This window comes from Halichoerus grypus, chromosome 5 (assembly GCF_964656455.1).
Source record: "Halichoerus grypus chromosome 5, mHalGry1.hap1.1, whole genome shotgun sequence".
Lineage (NCBI taxonomy): Eukaryota > Metazoa > Chordata > Mammalia > Carnivora > Phocidae > Halichoerus > Halichoerus grypus.
The window spans coordinates 112234608-112250549 of NC_135716.1; the positions used below are offsets into that span (position 1 = coordinate 112234608).

General features: G+C 43.1%; 1 protein-coding gene across 7 annotated transcripts in view; it reads left to right on the top strand.

Annotated features, from left to right (window-relative positions):
- Positions 1 to 15942, top strand: part of TGFBR3 (transforming growth factor beta receptor 3) — a 197995-nt gene that overhangs the window by 81555 nt on the left and 100498 nt on the right. For 6 of the 7 annotated variants that reach the window (XM_078072769.1, XM_078072770.1, XM_078072771.1 and 3 more), the window contains one exon: positions 844 to 1028. In XM_078072769.1, coding sequence (XP_077928895.1) covers positions 844 to 1028 — 185 coding nt within the window. Of the gene's footprint in view, positions 1 to 843; positions 1029 to 15942 lie in introns of those variants that run through there. The other variant, XM_078072773.1, reaches the window with a different exon arrangement.

Consider the following 15942-nt stretch of genomic DNA (forward strand, 5'->3'; position numbering starts at 1 on the left):
GAGTGACCATCCCATTGAGCACCCTGGGTGAGGTGGACGGTGCTTGCATGGAAGGTGGCTTGGAGTGCTGGACACCAGAGTCTCCTTTTAGGAAGACTAGAGACAGTTGTCTAGAGACAGAGGCGATGAGGACCATAGGAGGTAGAGATGGGCAGGAATGGATGTTAGGATTTAAGTTCTGATTATTAGAGAAAGGCAGAATGAGGAAGCAGGAGCCAAGAGTGATCAGGGTTCTACTTTTTCTATTTGAGGCTCTACTCATATGCTTCTCCCTTTCTTGGGAGGATTGTTTTCTGATCTCTGGCCCCAACTTTGCTATACAACTCTGGCCCCAATTGCCCCTGCTCGTTATATCTTGTTTTGTATTGTTCTTAAGTTTGTTTTGCTCTCTCTAAGAAGGGGGGGGGGTGGTTAAAGGTAAGGAACTGTATCTTATACTTTTTTGGTGCAATTTTAGTTGTTAAATATTATTTATGCATACTATGATTGGGCTTTAGGCAATTTATTCCGTTTATTTCTGGTTTTCTTCTAAGAGAGGATGAAAGAATTGAACACAGATGTGAAACGGGAGGTTTCCTCCATCCGGAGGAATACATTTGTGGACTTGTGTGTCTAAAAGGGAATTTAAATAATTAAGTACATATCAAAATCATCTAAAAGGAATTTAGAGATTGGGGTTTTAGAATAGGCTAAGCTTTTTTGCCATTGAGTTCTGGAAACAACTTACCTGGAGAGGTTCCTCTGGTGGATTGGCAGTGGCTTGATCATCTAGGATAATTAATTTAACTGTAGCATAATTCATTGCTGTTTCTGAGGGGTCTGTGTTTGTGCTTCCCTCCGCAGGTCCGGAGCCCAGTACCCAGTGTGAGTTGTCGCCCGTCAACGCCTCCCATCCAGTGCAGGCCTTGATGGAGAGCTTCACCGTCTTGTCCGGGTGTGCCAGCAGAGGGACAACGGGGCTGCCGCAAGAGGTGCACGTCCTGAACCTCCGTGCTGCTGACCCGGGGCTCGGCCAGCCCCAGAAAGAGGTAGGCGCAGGTGCCAGCTTTCTGCTTACTGCCCCTCTGAGCTTGTAAAGACACTTCTCTGAAAAAAGAGGCCTTTTTTTTTTTTCCATCCTGAGTTTAACAAGGATGCTCATGTTATGTAAGTGGGGAGGGGGACATACTGTACACTCAAGAGAAGGATTTCATATAACAGATTGCTCTCTGGACCAGGCAACTCTAGGACTTCTTTCTAGAGAGATTTTTCAGCTTCGTAACTTTCCTGACTTCCCATATTGGAAAGAATGTTCTTAAGGATTTCATCTTTGAAACATGGCTGTGAAAAAACAAAATAGGTGCCATTTTTCTGTAATTGTAAAAGATCTTTCTCATCCTCTCCTGTGACCTTTCTTCTTTCTTTGCTTTGTCTTATGAACCTGTTGCTCCTGCAGGATGAGTCGATGGAAATGGGAAACATTCGAGTAAAGAGGGCAGTACTTTGTACTTGCCTGAAAAGCCCTGGAGGTTAGCTCCTTATGCCATCTGGGCAGCTTCTCGAAGATAGCGATGGTCTAGGTGGTGGTGATGGTGATGAGCCAAGCTCATAGTGCCTTGGTATTTCACCTGTCCTCAGCACTCTTTGAAGCATTCATACACTTACCCCACGAAGTCCTGTTATTATCCTCATTTTACAGGTGACAGACAGGTGCAGAAATAACTCACTTTCACAAGGTCATCACAGTAAGAGAAAAGTGGCCTTCTCTTTCCTGTGGCTCAGAAATGACCTAGATTGTGGGTAACGGTCATCATACTTCTTTTAACATTACACGCAGTTGTCATTCTTTCTATTTTTAAGCTTCTGTGTCTCAGAAATGTTATCAATCAGGTATTCCCTTTCCAGGGAGAGAGAAACCACAATAAATCCTGATCACAGCGAAGTGTAGGAAAACTAGTGCCAAATGGAATTTATCTTTGAGTTTTCTTCTGGTCAGGGAAGTTAATTTCCAGAACTGTTTGTTTATGTGCCTTAACTACTCTGCCTTTTGGGGGGAGTAGGAGTAGGAGAGGTGAGGTGTCCAGAAGGAAAAGCAAACTGATTTTAATCTCGTGAAAGTGTGCAGAGTTGGCTCGTTTCGAAGACAAATCATCTAACCTTTTCAGCTCCATTGGAAATTATTGTTAATACTTTTGGTTGCTTGCCATGGTTGCAGCAATGCCTCTTTCAGGGCAGATTTCTTTATCCTGGTAACATGTCTTTAATTCTTAAAGTATGGGGGAGACTTTGTGGTGGGAGGGAAAGGAGGAGGAGGAAATGCAGTTCCTATGAAGCGTTGCTGACTCCAGCAATTCTTTAGCAGCAATAATTACTCATTTTATATGTGCTTTCTCGGAGGAACTAAGAAGGAAAAGAAAAGTTCGAGCTATTACAGAAGCAGCAACAGCAGACATTCTGGATGTTAAATTGTGCGTTACTGTTGTTGACTGTGACAGTAGATTCAAATAAGACTATCAAAGCAAACGAAAAATACCTCTAGGAATGACCACTGAGTTCTCCCACACTTGCATTTCGGTGTTAGATTAAAACATTCACGCAGTCCAGAGGATACATCAAACTAGCCGGCATCTGGGGACATGGTATGTTCAGTGAGGGAGTAAAGAGATAGGGCCTAGAGGGGATAGGCTCTAAAATTTGCTTAAAAACCTAAACATTTTTCTCTTTCTTCAGTATTCATATAGTATAGGTATGATTTGGGGTTAGTGATTTGAAGATATTTCCGAGACTGGGCACCTGAGGGCAGTTGCATTCTTTCTTTCTTTGGGGACTTTCTAAGAATTAGATGGTTGTAGTTCAATCCTGTTTGAAAACAAGATGTTGGGATATGTGATCTTTGGAAATTCCATCTGGCTCTGAGCTGCCCTCATATAGTAGACCTTGGACTATTTTATGTATAGAGAGTGAGTGTAGAGGATAACACGAGCAGTTGGGCCACGAGAGAATGAAAAGAGAAGCAAAGAGAGATTGTTTATGGATGGTAAGATGGGGGTGGAGAAATATTAAATCTCTCTCACCTTCTTCATGAATGACTGTGCAGCCATGCAGTTTTTAAAATCATTTGAACTACGTGACCCAGCAATTCCACTTTCCTAACTGTATACCCAAGAGAAGTGATAACCTATGTCCACACAAAAACTTGTCCATGGATGCTCATGGCAGCGTTACTCATATTAGTTAAAAAGTGGAAACAACCTGAATGTCCATCTACTGATGAATGGGTAAATAAAATGTGGTCTGTCCACATAGTGAAATATTACTCAGCAATAAGAAGGAATGAAATACTGACGCATGCTGCTCCCTGGAGGAACCTCGAAGACATGATGCTAAGTGACAGAAGACAAAGAAGGCGGAAAACAAAAGGCCACATATTATATGAATCCATTTGTATGAAATGTCCAGAAAAGACAGATTTATAGAGATAAAAAGCAAGTTAGCGGTTGCTTAGGGCTGAAGGGCAAAAGAGAGAAGTGGGGGTTGACTGCTAATGAGTACGAGGTTTCTTTGGGAGGGACAGAAATATTCTAAAATTAAATTGTGGTGATGGTCCCCCCATTGAATATGAATATGCTAAACACCATTGATAAATGTGAATATATTAAAAACCACTGGATTGCATTTTAAATGGGTGGATTTTATGGTATGTGAATTTTATCTCAGTAAAGCTGTTTTTTTTTATTTTTTAAAAAGATTTTATTTATTTATTTGACAGAGAGCGAGAGAGTACAAGCAGGGGAAGCAGTGGGAGAGGGAGAAGCAGGCTCCTCGCTGAGCAGGGAGCCTGATGAGGGGCTCGATCTCAGGACCCTGGGATCATGACCTGAGCTGAAGGCAGACGCTTAACTGACTGAGCCACCCAGGCACCCCAGTAAAGCTGTTTAAAAGACAGTAATACAACCTGCTAGTATTCTAAATTAGCCAGTAAAGTTTATCTTGTCTGTATTCACTTTTTTTTTAAACCAAGATTGCTTCGTCTTCCAACCTGCTTTTTCTACTGTTCTCAGTGGATAACTTGGTTTTTGTAGATATGCTATGACATGGTCTGTGCTAAAAATCACAGCTGATCTGTTTTGGGGGTGATAGTGGGAGGACCAGAGGTAGCCTTTCTGTATGCCTCTACTGAATATTAAAGGCAAATATTTTTCAAAATGAAATGAGGTAATTGCTTACAAATTAGCAAAAAGAATGCCATATTGGCTCCCAGGTATAATTGACTTTGACTCTGGTGACCAAGGTAGTTGTTTTTCACCATGTCCTCCTTAAATGGGAGGGAATTACTAAATCAACCCTCTTTCCCCCAGCTTGTTATTGGTGCAGGATCAGCAGTAAGATCTATTGTAAATCAACCCTTCTTTAACATTTTGCTAAATTCCTACCTCTCAGGAGTCTTAAGGTTCTAAAGCTGAGGAGAGGCTGCTGCTTTTCCTGTGCGGAGGAGGTGACAGATCCTACACCTGGAAGTAATAACCACAGCAGGTTGACAAGATTTGGGGAAACAGTTGCGCTTAAGTTCGATAAACAATTTTATAGGCCAGCAGAGAATTTGGATCAGAAACTCGCTTGTTACAGTAATGTATACAAAGCCTTATGTAGCAAAGCACCGTTTTGCCATTGGCCTCCCCGCTGGGTCTCCTCAGGACAACATAGAGACCTATAATTGTATTTTTCATCTGAGACCACACCTCTCATTTGTAATCATTGGTTTTGGAAACAACAGGCCTGGAAGTGAACAGGAAACTTGAAAAAGACTCTCTGGCGACAGAGAAGGGCAGAAGACAGTAAACAGCCCCGAGAGATCAGTTTTGTCTTTTAGAATAAGCAGGCAGGCACTGGTGTCATCATTTTCATCCTGTAAAAACCAGCTCCTCTTGCTCTTTGACTTCAAAGTAAAATGCACCCCCACCCCCCATCAGAGTTTGGGCCTTCAGGGTGTTTCCTGATTCCTGAGAGGAGTTATAGCACCACCAGAGGTTTGTTTACTGTAACATACTTTCATTAGTTGCTGGAATGGCAACAGTTTTGTTTCCTATCTAATTTTTATTGCGACCTGCTTTTATGTGGTGATGTGTCTTTTCTATTTCCGACTTATCTAATTGCCTGTTTACAAGGAAAAGCTGCTGCGGGTAAGCCCCTAGTCAGCATTACCTACGTGCATAAAAAGGACATGGTGTTTAAATTTATGTATTTGTCCTGACATTAAAGCAGCAACTGTTAATGGATGTGCCAGTAACTGGCTGTATGGAGGAAAGTTCTGGAAGGCTCCATTGTCATGGGAAAGGGACCAGGTTTACTAATTCAGAGCCCTTCCTACTTCCATGTATTTGCTTATTCTCTGCCTCATTCTAAAGCAAGACATCTCAACAGTATAAGCAGAACTGCAGAATGAGGACAAAGAAAAAAGAAAAGCACAGTTGTGAGCTGTATGGGTTAATGTGGTTGGTACGACTGACGATGAAATTTGGATCCACGCTTCTTGGCAGGCAGGGCCAAATGGGATGTGTGGTTAATCACACATGTGGCTCCAAGTCACTTTTACTTTGTACCTTCTCGAGGACTGTGGAATACAGTTGTTCCTTTCCTGCTTCTTTTGAGGGCAGGAAAAACCACAGTTGGGAGAACGAGAAGGAAGTTCACACATCTACCTGAAATGCTAACTCTTCTGCTTGCCTCTTGACAATTCCCTTACCCACAAAGTTACTTGGTTACGAGGCTTAGGGAGGCAGTGGATGCTGGCTCTTTTGGACTCTACGGTCCAAGCTGTCCCTGCATTTCCAGTCCACTTCCCTTCTACCGTTAGCTCTTGCCCTGTTCTGGGCCACGAGACCTGCTCATCAGTCTTGTTTGGCTCCGCCTGTTAGGTGAGCCCCCTGGTCTCCCACTGAGGCTTTGGGTTTCCTGCATAGGCTTGTGATAGCTCATTCCAGTGCTCCCAGTCCCTTTTCATTCCCTCCCTTGTGGCTTTGGGGGCAGTATTAAGGTTGGTCTCTTGCTGTCCTTTTTCCTTCCTCCTTTAGAAGATTATCACATCAAGTGTTAGTAATTATAAAATGCAGGGAGCTGAGGAGCCCTTGTACTTTCTGTGGCTGTTAATGGCCACACTAAATGCCACCTCCCATCTGCCCTTCATAGTCCATTGTTTCCTCCCCTCCCCCCCATAAGGCTTTCAGCTGCCTTCACACAAGTAACCCACTTGTTCTCTGCTTGCTATCCATGACTTGTTGTAACCAAACTTGCTTGAACCATGTGATAAGGGAGAACGAACACATCAAGGGACGAATGAACACACGGGCATTTTAGTATGTGGGATTTGATATCTGAATTGACATCTTTTTTGCTTACTTGGAGGTATCTGGAAGTTCAGGGATTAAACATTTTGGAGATCGCTACTACCTACCTACTTAACTACCTCTACACAGTCTTCCCTCTGTTTCCACAATATTAGTAGGTGGACAACTTCTCTCTTCCCCCTTAGTTACTAAAATATAGACAGAACAGTGAGGGGGTTGGGGGAATGGGCTGGTGTCTTAACTTTACTCATCACCACTAAAAGAACTGATACGGAATTTCAAGACTGGCTTTTTGGAGACTACCTAGGTGAGAGCAGAAGTATCCAGTGCACACTGAACTGTGGCACACTGGCTACATTCCTTCTCTGTCTGGGGCATTTTTCCCACTGCAGTTATTCACAAGTGACTTTCTAATGCTAGTCCTGTGTATGTGCAGAAAAAATCCAAATAAACTCAAGGCTATTAATGTTTCAGATCTTACATGTAGTATATGCTTAGCAAGTGTCAGAGTAAACTGCTCTCACACACACACTTATATTGGTGAAATTTCGTTCCTAAACAAATCCACGCTGCCTGGTGTTTGTTTAAATGGAGGTTGTTTGGAAATCACTCCAGCCTTTTAGGTAAGAGTGCCTCTGAACTGACCATTTTGTTGCAGAACTACAGCAGATGGATCAGAAAGTTAAACTGATGACAAGTGTCACATTTCTCAATTCATTTGAGTGTTTGCTGTGGAAGTTATTTCATTAACTTGAAAGACAACTGAATCTGATTCTCACGTAGGATTGGAGACCCTAAATAAATAGGCCAGTCACATCATTTGAAGGGAGCTGCCCCTTCCCTCGAACAAAGACACTCAGTGCAGTTTAAGTGATGACACCCCACTGGGCAGAATGCAGGTGCTAGGCCAGGACTGGATAGACGAGCAGGGTTGGGGACAGCATGGCGACTAGACCTGGCTGCTGGCTCAACAGAGGACGATGCAGGCCAGTTTAGAACTGGCCACACTAGTCAAGGATGGTTTCTGACATGTTGGGGCAAGATGTTGAATGAGAAACTACAGCCAACTCTCAAGTAAGAACTCTCCAAAAACCCGGTTTGGGAATTCTAGAAAAAGTGAAAGCAGAAATCAGAGCGATAATAGTAAACATCAGGGCTTAGCAGACAGATGAGGACACAAACTAAGCAAAGAAGTTACAACATTCCTACCAAGATGCTGAGTGGCCACGTCACTTAAACCCTGTCATTTATCACAGTAATGTCCAGATGCTGTAAAATTGCCCTTAGAAAGCACTGCTCCTTGCCCCACCAGAGGGATGGAGCCTGATTGGACTCTGCCATTTTGGCATGAGGTAATGCCAGGTTGTATTCTTTGCTGGCTGGGAGGTGACAGATTGAAAAAGCCTCTCTTATTGTTGCCTCTTCCCCAGTCTGGAGAAGAGACTACCTTGACCCCCTCTAAAATTTGTTCAGCAGCAGAGTTTTCTAGGCAGTGTGGTGTTTGTCTTTATGGAGGTTAGGGCTACAGCCCTGACCCATGCTGTTGTTGCCATGGTAACTCCTTGACTGCTAAAAAATTATAATTTCCTAAAAATGTTGTTAGAAAATGTTTTAACAGGGGCACCCTCCACATTTGAAAATGTGACTTTTTGCTTGAAGGACATTTTGGAGAGCATTTTAAAAAGCAGTAGACCAAAGTAAGGAGCAGGTCTACAAATCTGAGACCCAGATGTGCTGATTGGGCAAATGCCCAGCTTGTGTGTGCAGAGTATCCAAATCTCCAACTTGTACTCTCTTGTTTTCATTGCTTATCTGCTCTGTTGACATTTTGTTTGAGAATAAAAAGAAATTTACTGCTAATATCTCTGATTTAAATACTCACATTCTGCAAAAATGTTTCTTATATCACTTTCGGTCGTTTCCCCACTGCGTTCTCTGAATATCTCTGTGAAAATTAGCGTGTTTAATTATTTTACTTTTCTTTCTTCCACAGTGAAGAGGCCATGCGTGAACTTGGCCCTGCTGATCATCTCTCCACACCATTGTATTTCTCTTATCCTTGCCTCTCCAACTTCTTGAATGAGTGAACATCTGTGTGTCCTGCCTCTCCCTTCTTTCCTCCCTGCAACCTGACTTCTCTTCTCCTGAGCTTCTCTCTGATGATGCCCTTCTGACCAACTACTGGGGTGCTAGGACTGGAGACAATCCAGTTTTAACTACCTGACAGAGGAGACCAGGGCCAGGGAGTGAAGTGACGACTTATTCGCTGTCAAACAAGAAGTTGGTGCCAGTGCTGGACTGGAACCCGGGGACCCTGATTCCTATGGCAGAGCTCTTTCTCCCATAGCATCTTTCCCCACTTTGTTCCTCCTCAGCTCCTTTTTCTGTCCTCCCTTTTCTGGCATCTCCTTCTGGGCTTCAGGATGATACCTTAGGCTGGTTCTCCTTCTACTTTTCCATCTGTTTTTCTGATTCTTTCCCAGCTCTTTGTTCCTTCTCAGGCTTTCCTACCTGGAGTGTAGTCTTTGGCCTTTGTTTCCCCCTCTCTCTTGTCCCTGAGACAGCTTGTCTGTTTTCGGGATTTGAGTTGTCACCTCCCTGTGGAAGACTCCCAACGCTCTCTCCAGGCTTCTGCAGTAGAGCTCCAGTCAGGGTTCTCCAGAACCCTGCCCCTCAGGTCTTACCTCAAGCTCCCAGGTGCCTGAGACGTGCTGTGGAGGAGTAGCTATCAGTAAGGGTCCTTGTGGTGTTAAGCTCAGTCACTTGCCGAGCATGTGCCTCTGGGGGAGTTACTTCATTCTCTAAGCCCCTTTCCTCATCTGTGAAATGAAGATGATAGTAGCAGTTCTGAGAGAGTTTACTGAGGACTGAGAGGTGTCCGTATGGCACATAGGGCTGCCAAGTGTGCCTGGCACACAGTAAACAATCAAATGCTAGCTCTTTCTATTAGCTCTAAAACTGAATGTAAGCCGGTTTTCTCCTTCCCCCAGTGCTGGTTATCAGCCCAACGTCCCTGTCCCACCCATGCCACTGCTACCACCTCTCTTGAGACTTTTGAACCCTCTTGGATCTACCCATCCCTTTCAAATCCTGTATTGGTCAATCACCAAGTTTTATCGACGTTTCCTCTGAAATGTCTCTTGAATTTCTGTGTTCTTCTCCACTCACCCTGCAGCTTTTTAAACCAGTTTCCTGGGACTGATTGTTTCAGTCTAGCTTGTGGATCACTTCTTAAAACAATTTTCTCTACATAGTATCTCATAATCCACTCATTTACGGACGCATTCAGTGTTACTCACTGAAGACCTACATTGCGTGCTAGGTAGACATCCTGCTACATTCTTACTTGTGTTTATGTCTTCAGCACTTACTGAGGATTGAGGGCAAATAAATTTAGTGCAGTGTGACAAATAATATGACCATTATTTGTTCTAAAATTAACAAAATTTTGCAGGAGCCCAAAAGAGGGAGTGGTAATTCTATCTGCAGGTGAGGGAAGGATTCCCAGAAGAGAGAGCATTTAATAAAGGGCTTGAAAGTCAAGTAGAAGTTTCCGGGTAGAGGAGGAGAGAGGCCTCAGTATACACAGAGGGAAAAGCAGAAACCACATGTAGAGGAAAGTTCCTCCATGTACATGGTGTGGCTGGGGTGTACAGTTCAAGGAGTGCAAAACTATGGCCTTTGGGCCAAATTCTGCCCGCTGCCTATTTTGTATGTACATAATTTACATACCATAAAGTTTACATTTCAGCACTCCAGAAAGAAACTTTCTACCCACTAGCAGTCACTCCCCATTGCCTGTGGTCCTAGACAACCACCAGTCGACTTTATTTCTTGATAGATTTGCCTATTTTGGACATTTTCTTTAGATGGACTCATACAGTGTATGTGACTTCTATGACTGGCTTCTTTCACTTAACATAATGCATTTTGAGATTCAGCCATATGGTAGCATGTCTTAGTTATTTCATTCCTGAATAGTATTCCATTGGATGGCTATACCATATTTTGCTTATTCATTCACCAGTGTGATGCCTGTTTTTGTAAACAAAGTTGTTTTTTTTGGTTTGTTTTTTGGGTTTTTTTTTTTTTTGGTAAATAAAGTTTATTGGAATATAGCCATATCCATTCATTTATATATCGTCTGTGGCTGCTTTCTTACTATAATGGCAGAGCTGAGTAGTGTGACAAAGCCTGAAAGATTTATGATCTGGCCATTTGCAGAGAAAGCTTGCCAACCACTGGAATAGGGATGGGGACAGTGATGGGGACAGTGGGAGGTGGGGTGGGCTGGGATTTGAAAGTGGAAGATGAGGGGCACCTTAGTCGGTTAAGCCTCTTCCTTTGGCTTGGGTCATGATCCCAGGGTCCTGGGATTGAGCCCCGCATCATGCTCCCTGCTTAGTGGAGAGTCTGCTTCTCCTTCTGCCCCTCCCATCTGCTCATGCTCTCTCTCTCTCAAATAAATAAATAAAAATCTAAAAAAAAAAAAAGAAAAACAAAGTGGAAGATGAGTGGAAAGGCTGCATAAGTGAGGGTTTGGACTAACCCTGTAGATCCATGTCTTTCCAACTGTGGAATCCCTTAGAGATGCTTAAGTGCAGATTCCTGAACCTCACCTGTAACCTTTCAGGTGAATCCATTGCCCCGCACCTTTTTTCCTAATTCCACCTGAATTTCTCTCCGAACTCAGACTGTGCCAAACCCTTCTGTGATCCTTTACCCTCCTCCCTCTCCCTCTCTTCTAAAGATTGCTTTGAACCCCTCCTTCTCCCCTCACCCCCAGTCTGTACCTCCTCAGAGTATGGGATTCTGTATTTTCTTATATTATTTGGTGCTGAATCATGTGTGTTAATCTTGCACACCCAGCTGGTGAGTGGACTCCTTAGGAACAGGAACCAAGTCTTGGACCTCTTTTGCATTGTGCATATTGGGTTCTTGAATGATACTAAAGATGTTATTTAAGGTATCACTGTAAGTCTTTTTAAGCTACTTCCCTTTTCTTTTTAAAAATTTATTTTAGAGAGAGAGAGATTGAGAGAAAGAGAGGGGGGAGGGGCAGAGGGGGAGAGAGAGAGAGAGAGAGAATCTCCAGCAGACTCCCTGCTGAGCAAGGAGCCGGACCCGGGGCTGGATCCCACAACCCTGAGATCATGACCTGAGCTGAAATCAAGAGTCGGACACTTAACTGACTGAGCCACCCAGACGCCCCAGGCTACTCCCCTTTTCCACAGCGTACCTTTATCTAATTTGCATTATATCTGTGGATTTGGTGTTTGTCCTCAGGTCCTTCTTAACCACCATAGCTAAGCAGGTATCCTTCCTTTTGGATTACGGCTTTGATTTATTTTTCCTAATTGAGCCTCATGCTCCTGCAGTTTACTCTCAAGTATCCAGAGCTCTGTGTCAGTCTTTGCCCACTCTGTTTGAGTTTTTGTTACATTTTTCTCTACTCTTAGAGATTTTAGTCAATCTGCTAGCAGACTAGTTAGTCCTTGCCTTCAGCTGGGTAAAAAGCTCTAAATGGTTTTTGATTCCATGCTGTTCCCTTGGGTAGCTCATACGATCTGAGCCAGGTTTGAAGTTAGACCATTAAGAATGATCTGTCCTCACGATGTAGGAGGGTGATTCCCAGCCAATTCTTAATATTGCTGGAATTAATTAACCTTGATTCTGCCAATTGAGAGAGGGCATTTTACTCTACCCTGTATTGTTAAATATCTAATAACGTGATTTTTTTTATTTTGTTTTTTTGCTCAGTGAGCACTTAAAATATCCCTGCCTGTATAGTAATTTGTTGCCTGTTTAATGTGGCTTTTTCCTTTGTTTACTCTGGACTCAAGTCTTTGTAGCTTGTTTTCTAAGTCAGCTCAAAAGCTGCTGGTCATTGGATTTGGCAGCCTTTTCAAGCTTTACCCAACAGAACCCTACAGGAAGTTGTATGTCGGCCAGAAGAGTCTGTTTATTTAGAGCATGGTGTCCAGCAGAAGCAATCTATTTATGAGGGTCTGTTCTTAAAGACACAGGAATCCGAATCCGTGTTTGGGAGACCTGCTGCTTTGACTTGCATTGCAAATGTGTGCTCTCTCCTTTCCTTTCCAGACTGCCAGGGCACCTCAGCTAGACTGGTGGTTAATTGAAATAGTCCTTTCCCTGAGTTCCTTGGCCTTGTCTGAAATGCTAAAGTATCAATGCCCAGACACTAGATAGCTCTTTTAACCGCATCAGAATGGGATTGAAAAAAGATTTTTTTTTTAATGAATTAGCTTTTATGAGTTTATTGATCACCATTTTTAAAATATTCTGATAGGATTTTGCTCTGAAGGCCCTCCTGATTTAGAATGCTAAAACTAAGTGGAAATGGCCATGCTTTTGACTCCTGGGAATGGTTCCTTGCCCACAGTCATCTGGTATTGTCTGGGTTCTAGTCCAAGACATCCTGCAATACTGTTTTATATTAATGGCATTTTTCACCTAAACTACAGAGTCCTTTGGCTGAATCTAGAATTTTTACATCCTTTGGGGAGAGAGAGGCACATTGCAGGTATGATTTAGCTTCTTCTGAAGATAGAAAGACTAGATTAGATGTTATTGGGTCTAACTGTGAGCCGAAGAGAATCAACCGTAGGATCTGGGATCAGTGCAATAGCCTAATTCTTGCCTGGAGCCCAAATACCACATGTGCATATGAAAGTTTAATTCCTCTTTGATTCATGTGTACACTCCTCTGATTCTTTCTGAATCTGCTACAGCAAGTTGGTGATGTGGCTGTAGGTTTTATGTGCCTAGCCCTGGGCTTGCCACAGGGTAGGTACCTGTGCACTGATTTAAGTCTGAAACAGCATTCATTATCTTAAGAGGTGAGCCCTTGGCAAGTGTGGTCTCACTCCTACTGATGTAAGCACATGTGCAGGTGCCTTGGGAGAGAGGAAGAAAGAGCTATGGCCCCTGCTGAGAGGACCGAGAAATGGAAGGTGGACAGAAAATGGGAGATCACATTTCTTAGCTCTAGCCATGCTGTGGGGTGGGTGGGTGGTCTTTTAGTGGTCTACAGTTTGATCATTCTGTGGGTTGGAAGTTGTATTGAGACTTCTACCTCCAAATAGCTGCTTATAGAGCATTGGCTTGCTTGAAGTCTTATGTAAATTTAACCACTTAAGTTAAAAACAATACTCATTCCTCTCCTACTCCTCTCAACCTCAAGTAGAAAGACAGGCAGGTAGTGTATTCCTTGGGAATCAGTAGTTTCTGAAGATACAGGAGAAAGCTCAAGTCCAAGGGAGCTGAAGGTCCATCTGGACATGCACGTGCATGCTTTGTTGTGAGATTTATGGGCATTTAGGGTGTCTCCTTGGCTTGCCACTTTGAGTCTCAAATTTGAGGGCCTTTCAAAATCAAAGGCGATTGAAGAATTTAATTTCTAATGATGAGTCATGCTTGGGCATTTTGCCTTTGTCATCTGGCCCTGGAGGACTTATGGGACCCATTTGCTCTCCCATATATTCTGAAGCCCGCCCCCCCCCGCCCTGATTTTTATCTTTTGCCATTAGCCAGAGGGCTCTGCCTGTCCCCCACCATTAGTTCTTTCTGTGGAGCCCAGCACCCCTTAGAGGCTTCAATGCTGGCCCTTTATTGCTTTTTGTATGTTGTCAGTGTTGCTGTTTTGTTTCCTGCTTTCATAGGGGCTGAAGATTCCACTCTTTTTCTTCCCTTATCATTGCTGGTGGTTAAGATAGTGAGAATGTAAATGAAATGGTAATACTGCCATTGTGAACAATCTCTGAAAAGATTTTTTTTGTTCGTTTTTAATGCTGTAAATATCTAATTCCCAGTGTTTTAGTTGGAAGCTTTTCAAATTTCCCAAATCATAAAATCTTTCAAAGCCCACTCCAAGTTAATTTTTCTTGATTCCATTCTCCCCCTTTTTTCATTAAAAAAAGGAAAAAAGAAAAAAAAAAGTCTTTTCAAATAGAGAAATGACCTCTGTTTATTAGAGACTAGAGTGATATGGACCCCTGACTTGCTGTGGGGTTTTTTGATGTGTTTTGGAGTTGTGTACACGGGTAATATTTAGTCCTGTTTTTGCCGTGTGTTTTTATATACATTTCCTAAGCACTTTCCCTGGTGCGGTCCTACGACTGTGTATATGTCCTACATGTGTTTCCTATTTTTTATGAGTCATACTTACGGTACTCATAAAGATTTATCCTTTATCTTGGCTCTGAGTAATGAGTCCACTTGCACATTTCCAGCAGAGATGTGGGTTGGGACTTTTGTATTTAATCTTGCAGGGGAGGCCTCTTGAAGGCCTAGTGCAGGAAGCATGACCTATTCATCTGACGGTACTACTCACTTCTCCTCGAGGGAGCAGTCAGCTCAGTTTTTGTGGATTTATTAATTTGTATTTTCCAAGTTTTCCTTTCTCTTTGCCCCTTTTAGCCATTCTGCTTATAGTGAGACCACCAGAAGGCGACTAATGGAACAAAGGCTCTGCTCCTTTTCCTTGCTGGTAACTGTGTTAAAGGGTTTGGTGGAGGAAGAAATGGAAATAATGAAGCTGAAATGATATCTGTATTATATGCAGTAACAAACACCCATGGGGTCTTCTTGGGTTCAAATAAACATTCAGACCCAAGAGACTATCAAAGGGCACAGGTGGCTTTAAAGGGATACAGGATAAGGACCATAGCTTGCAGCAGAGTGGCATGGCGTTCCTCTTTTTTGGATGCCTTGTGGCTTCTACACATCAGTTCATATACCCATCCAGAGCTCTCCAGTTGATGGATCAAATGCCGGGTGTGTGTGTGTGTGTGTGTGTGTGTGTGTGTGTGACTTGCCCTGGTTTAGAAACTTTATACCTCCCAGGAGCTAGTAGGCAACTATGCTCATAGAAATAGTTTCTCTGGTGCCCAAGAAGGAAATGCTCGATTTATAAGAGTCACTGATCTCAGGGAAGCCCCCAGATCTCTCCTCCTAGCAGGTATTTTTAATCTTTCCAATCCTAATACAGTTTTCCAGTTAAGGATAATTTTTACCATAAGGAACTTGCCTTTTATTATAGTTGACATATTGTTTTAGATTACTAGGGCTACTGAGTTAAGAGCATTAACAGAAGACCAAATTCTTATGCAGAGGAGGGATACATTTTGCTGAGTCTTTGTCCACACCTGTGATAGGCTAAATAGTGGCTCCCAAAGATGTGCCCCCATCCCGTTCCCCAAGATGTTACTCTATGAATGTTTTATGGAACGAGTCTTTGCAAATGTGGCTAATTGAAGGATTTTTGAGGTGGATTATCTGGGTGGCCTCTCAATGCAATCACATGTGTCCTTGTAAGACAGAGATTTGACGTAGACAGAAGGGGAGACAGCCACGTGACTGTGGAGACACAAGCCAAGAAATAAGCACAGCTGTGAGAGGCTGGAAGGGGCCAGGAGTGAATGCTGTCCTCGAGCCTCTGGAGGAAGCAGAGCTCTGCCGACACCTTGATTTTGGCTCCGTAATCTGACTTGGCTCAGACTGATCTTGGCCGTCTGGCCTCCAGAACTATGAGAGAATAAGTTTCTGTTGTTTTAAGCCATTGAGCTTTTAGTAATTTGTTACAGCAGCTACAAACTGC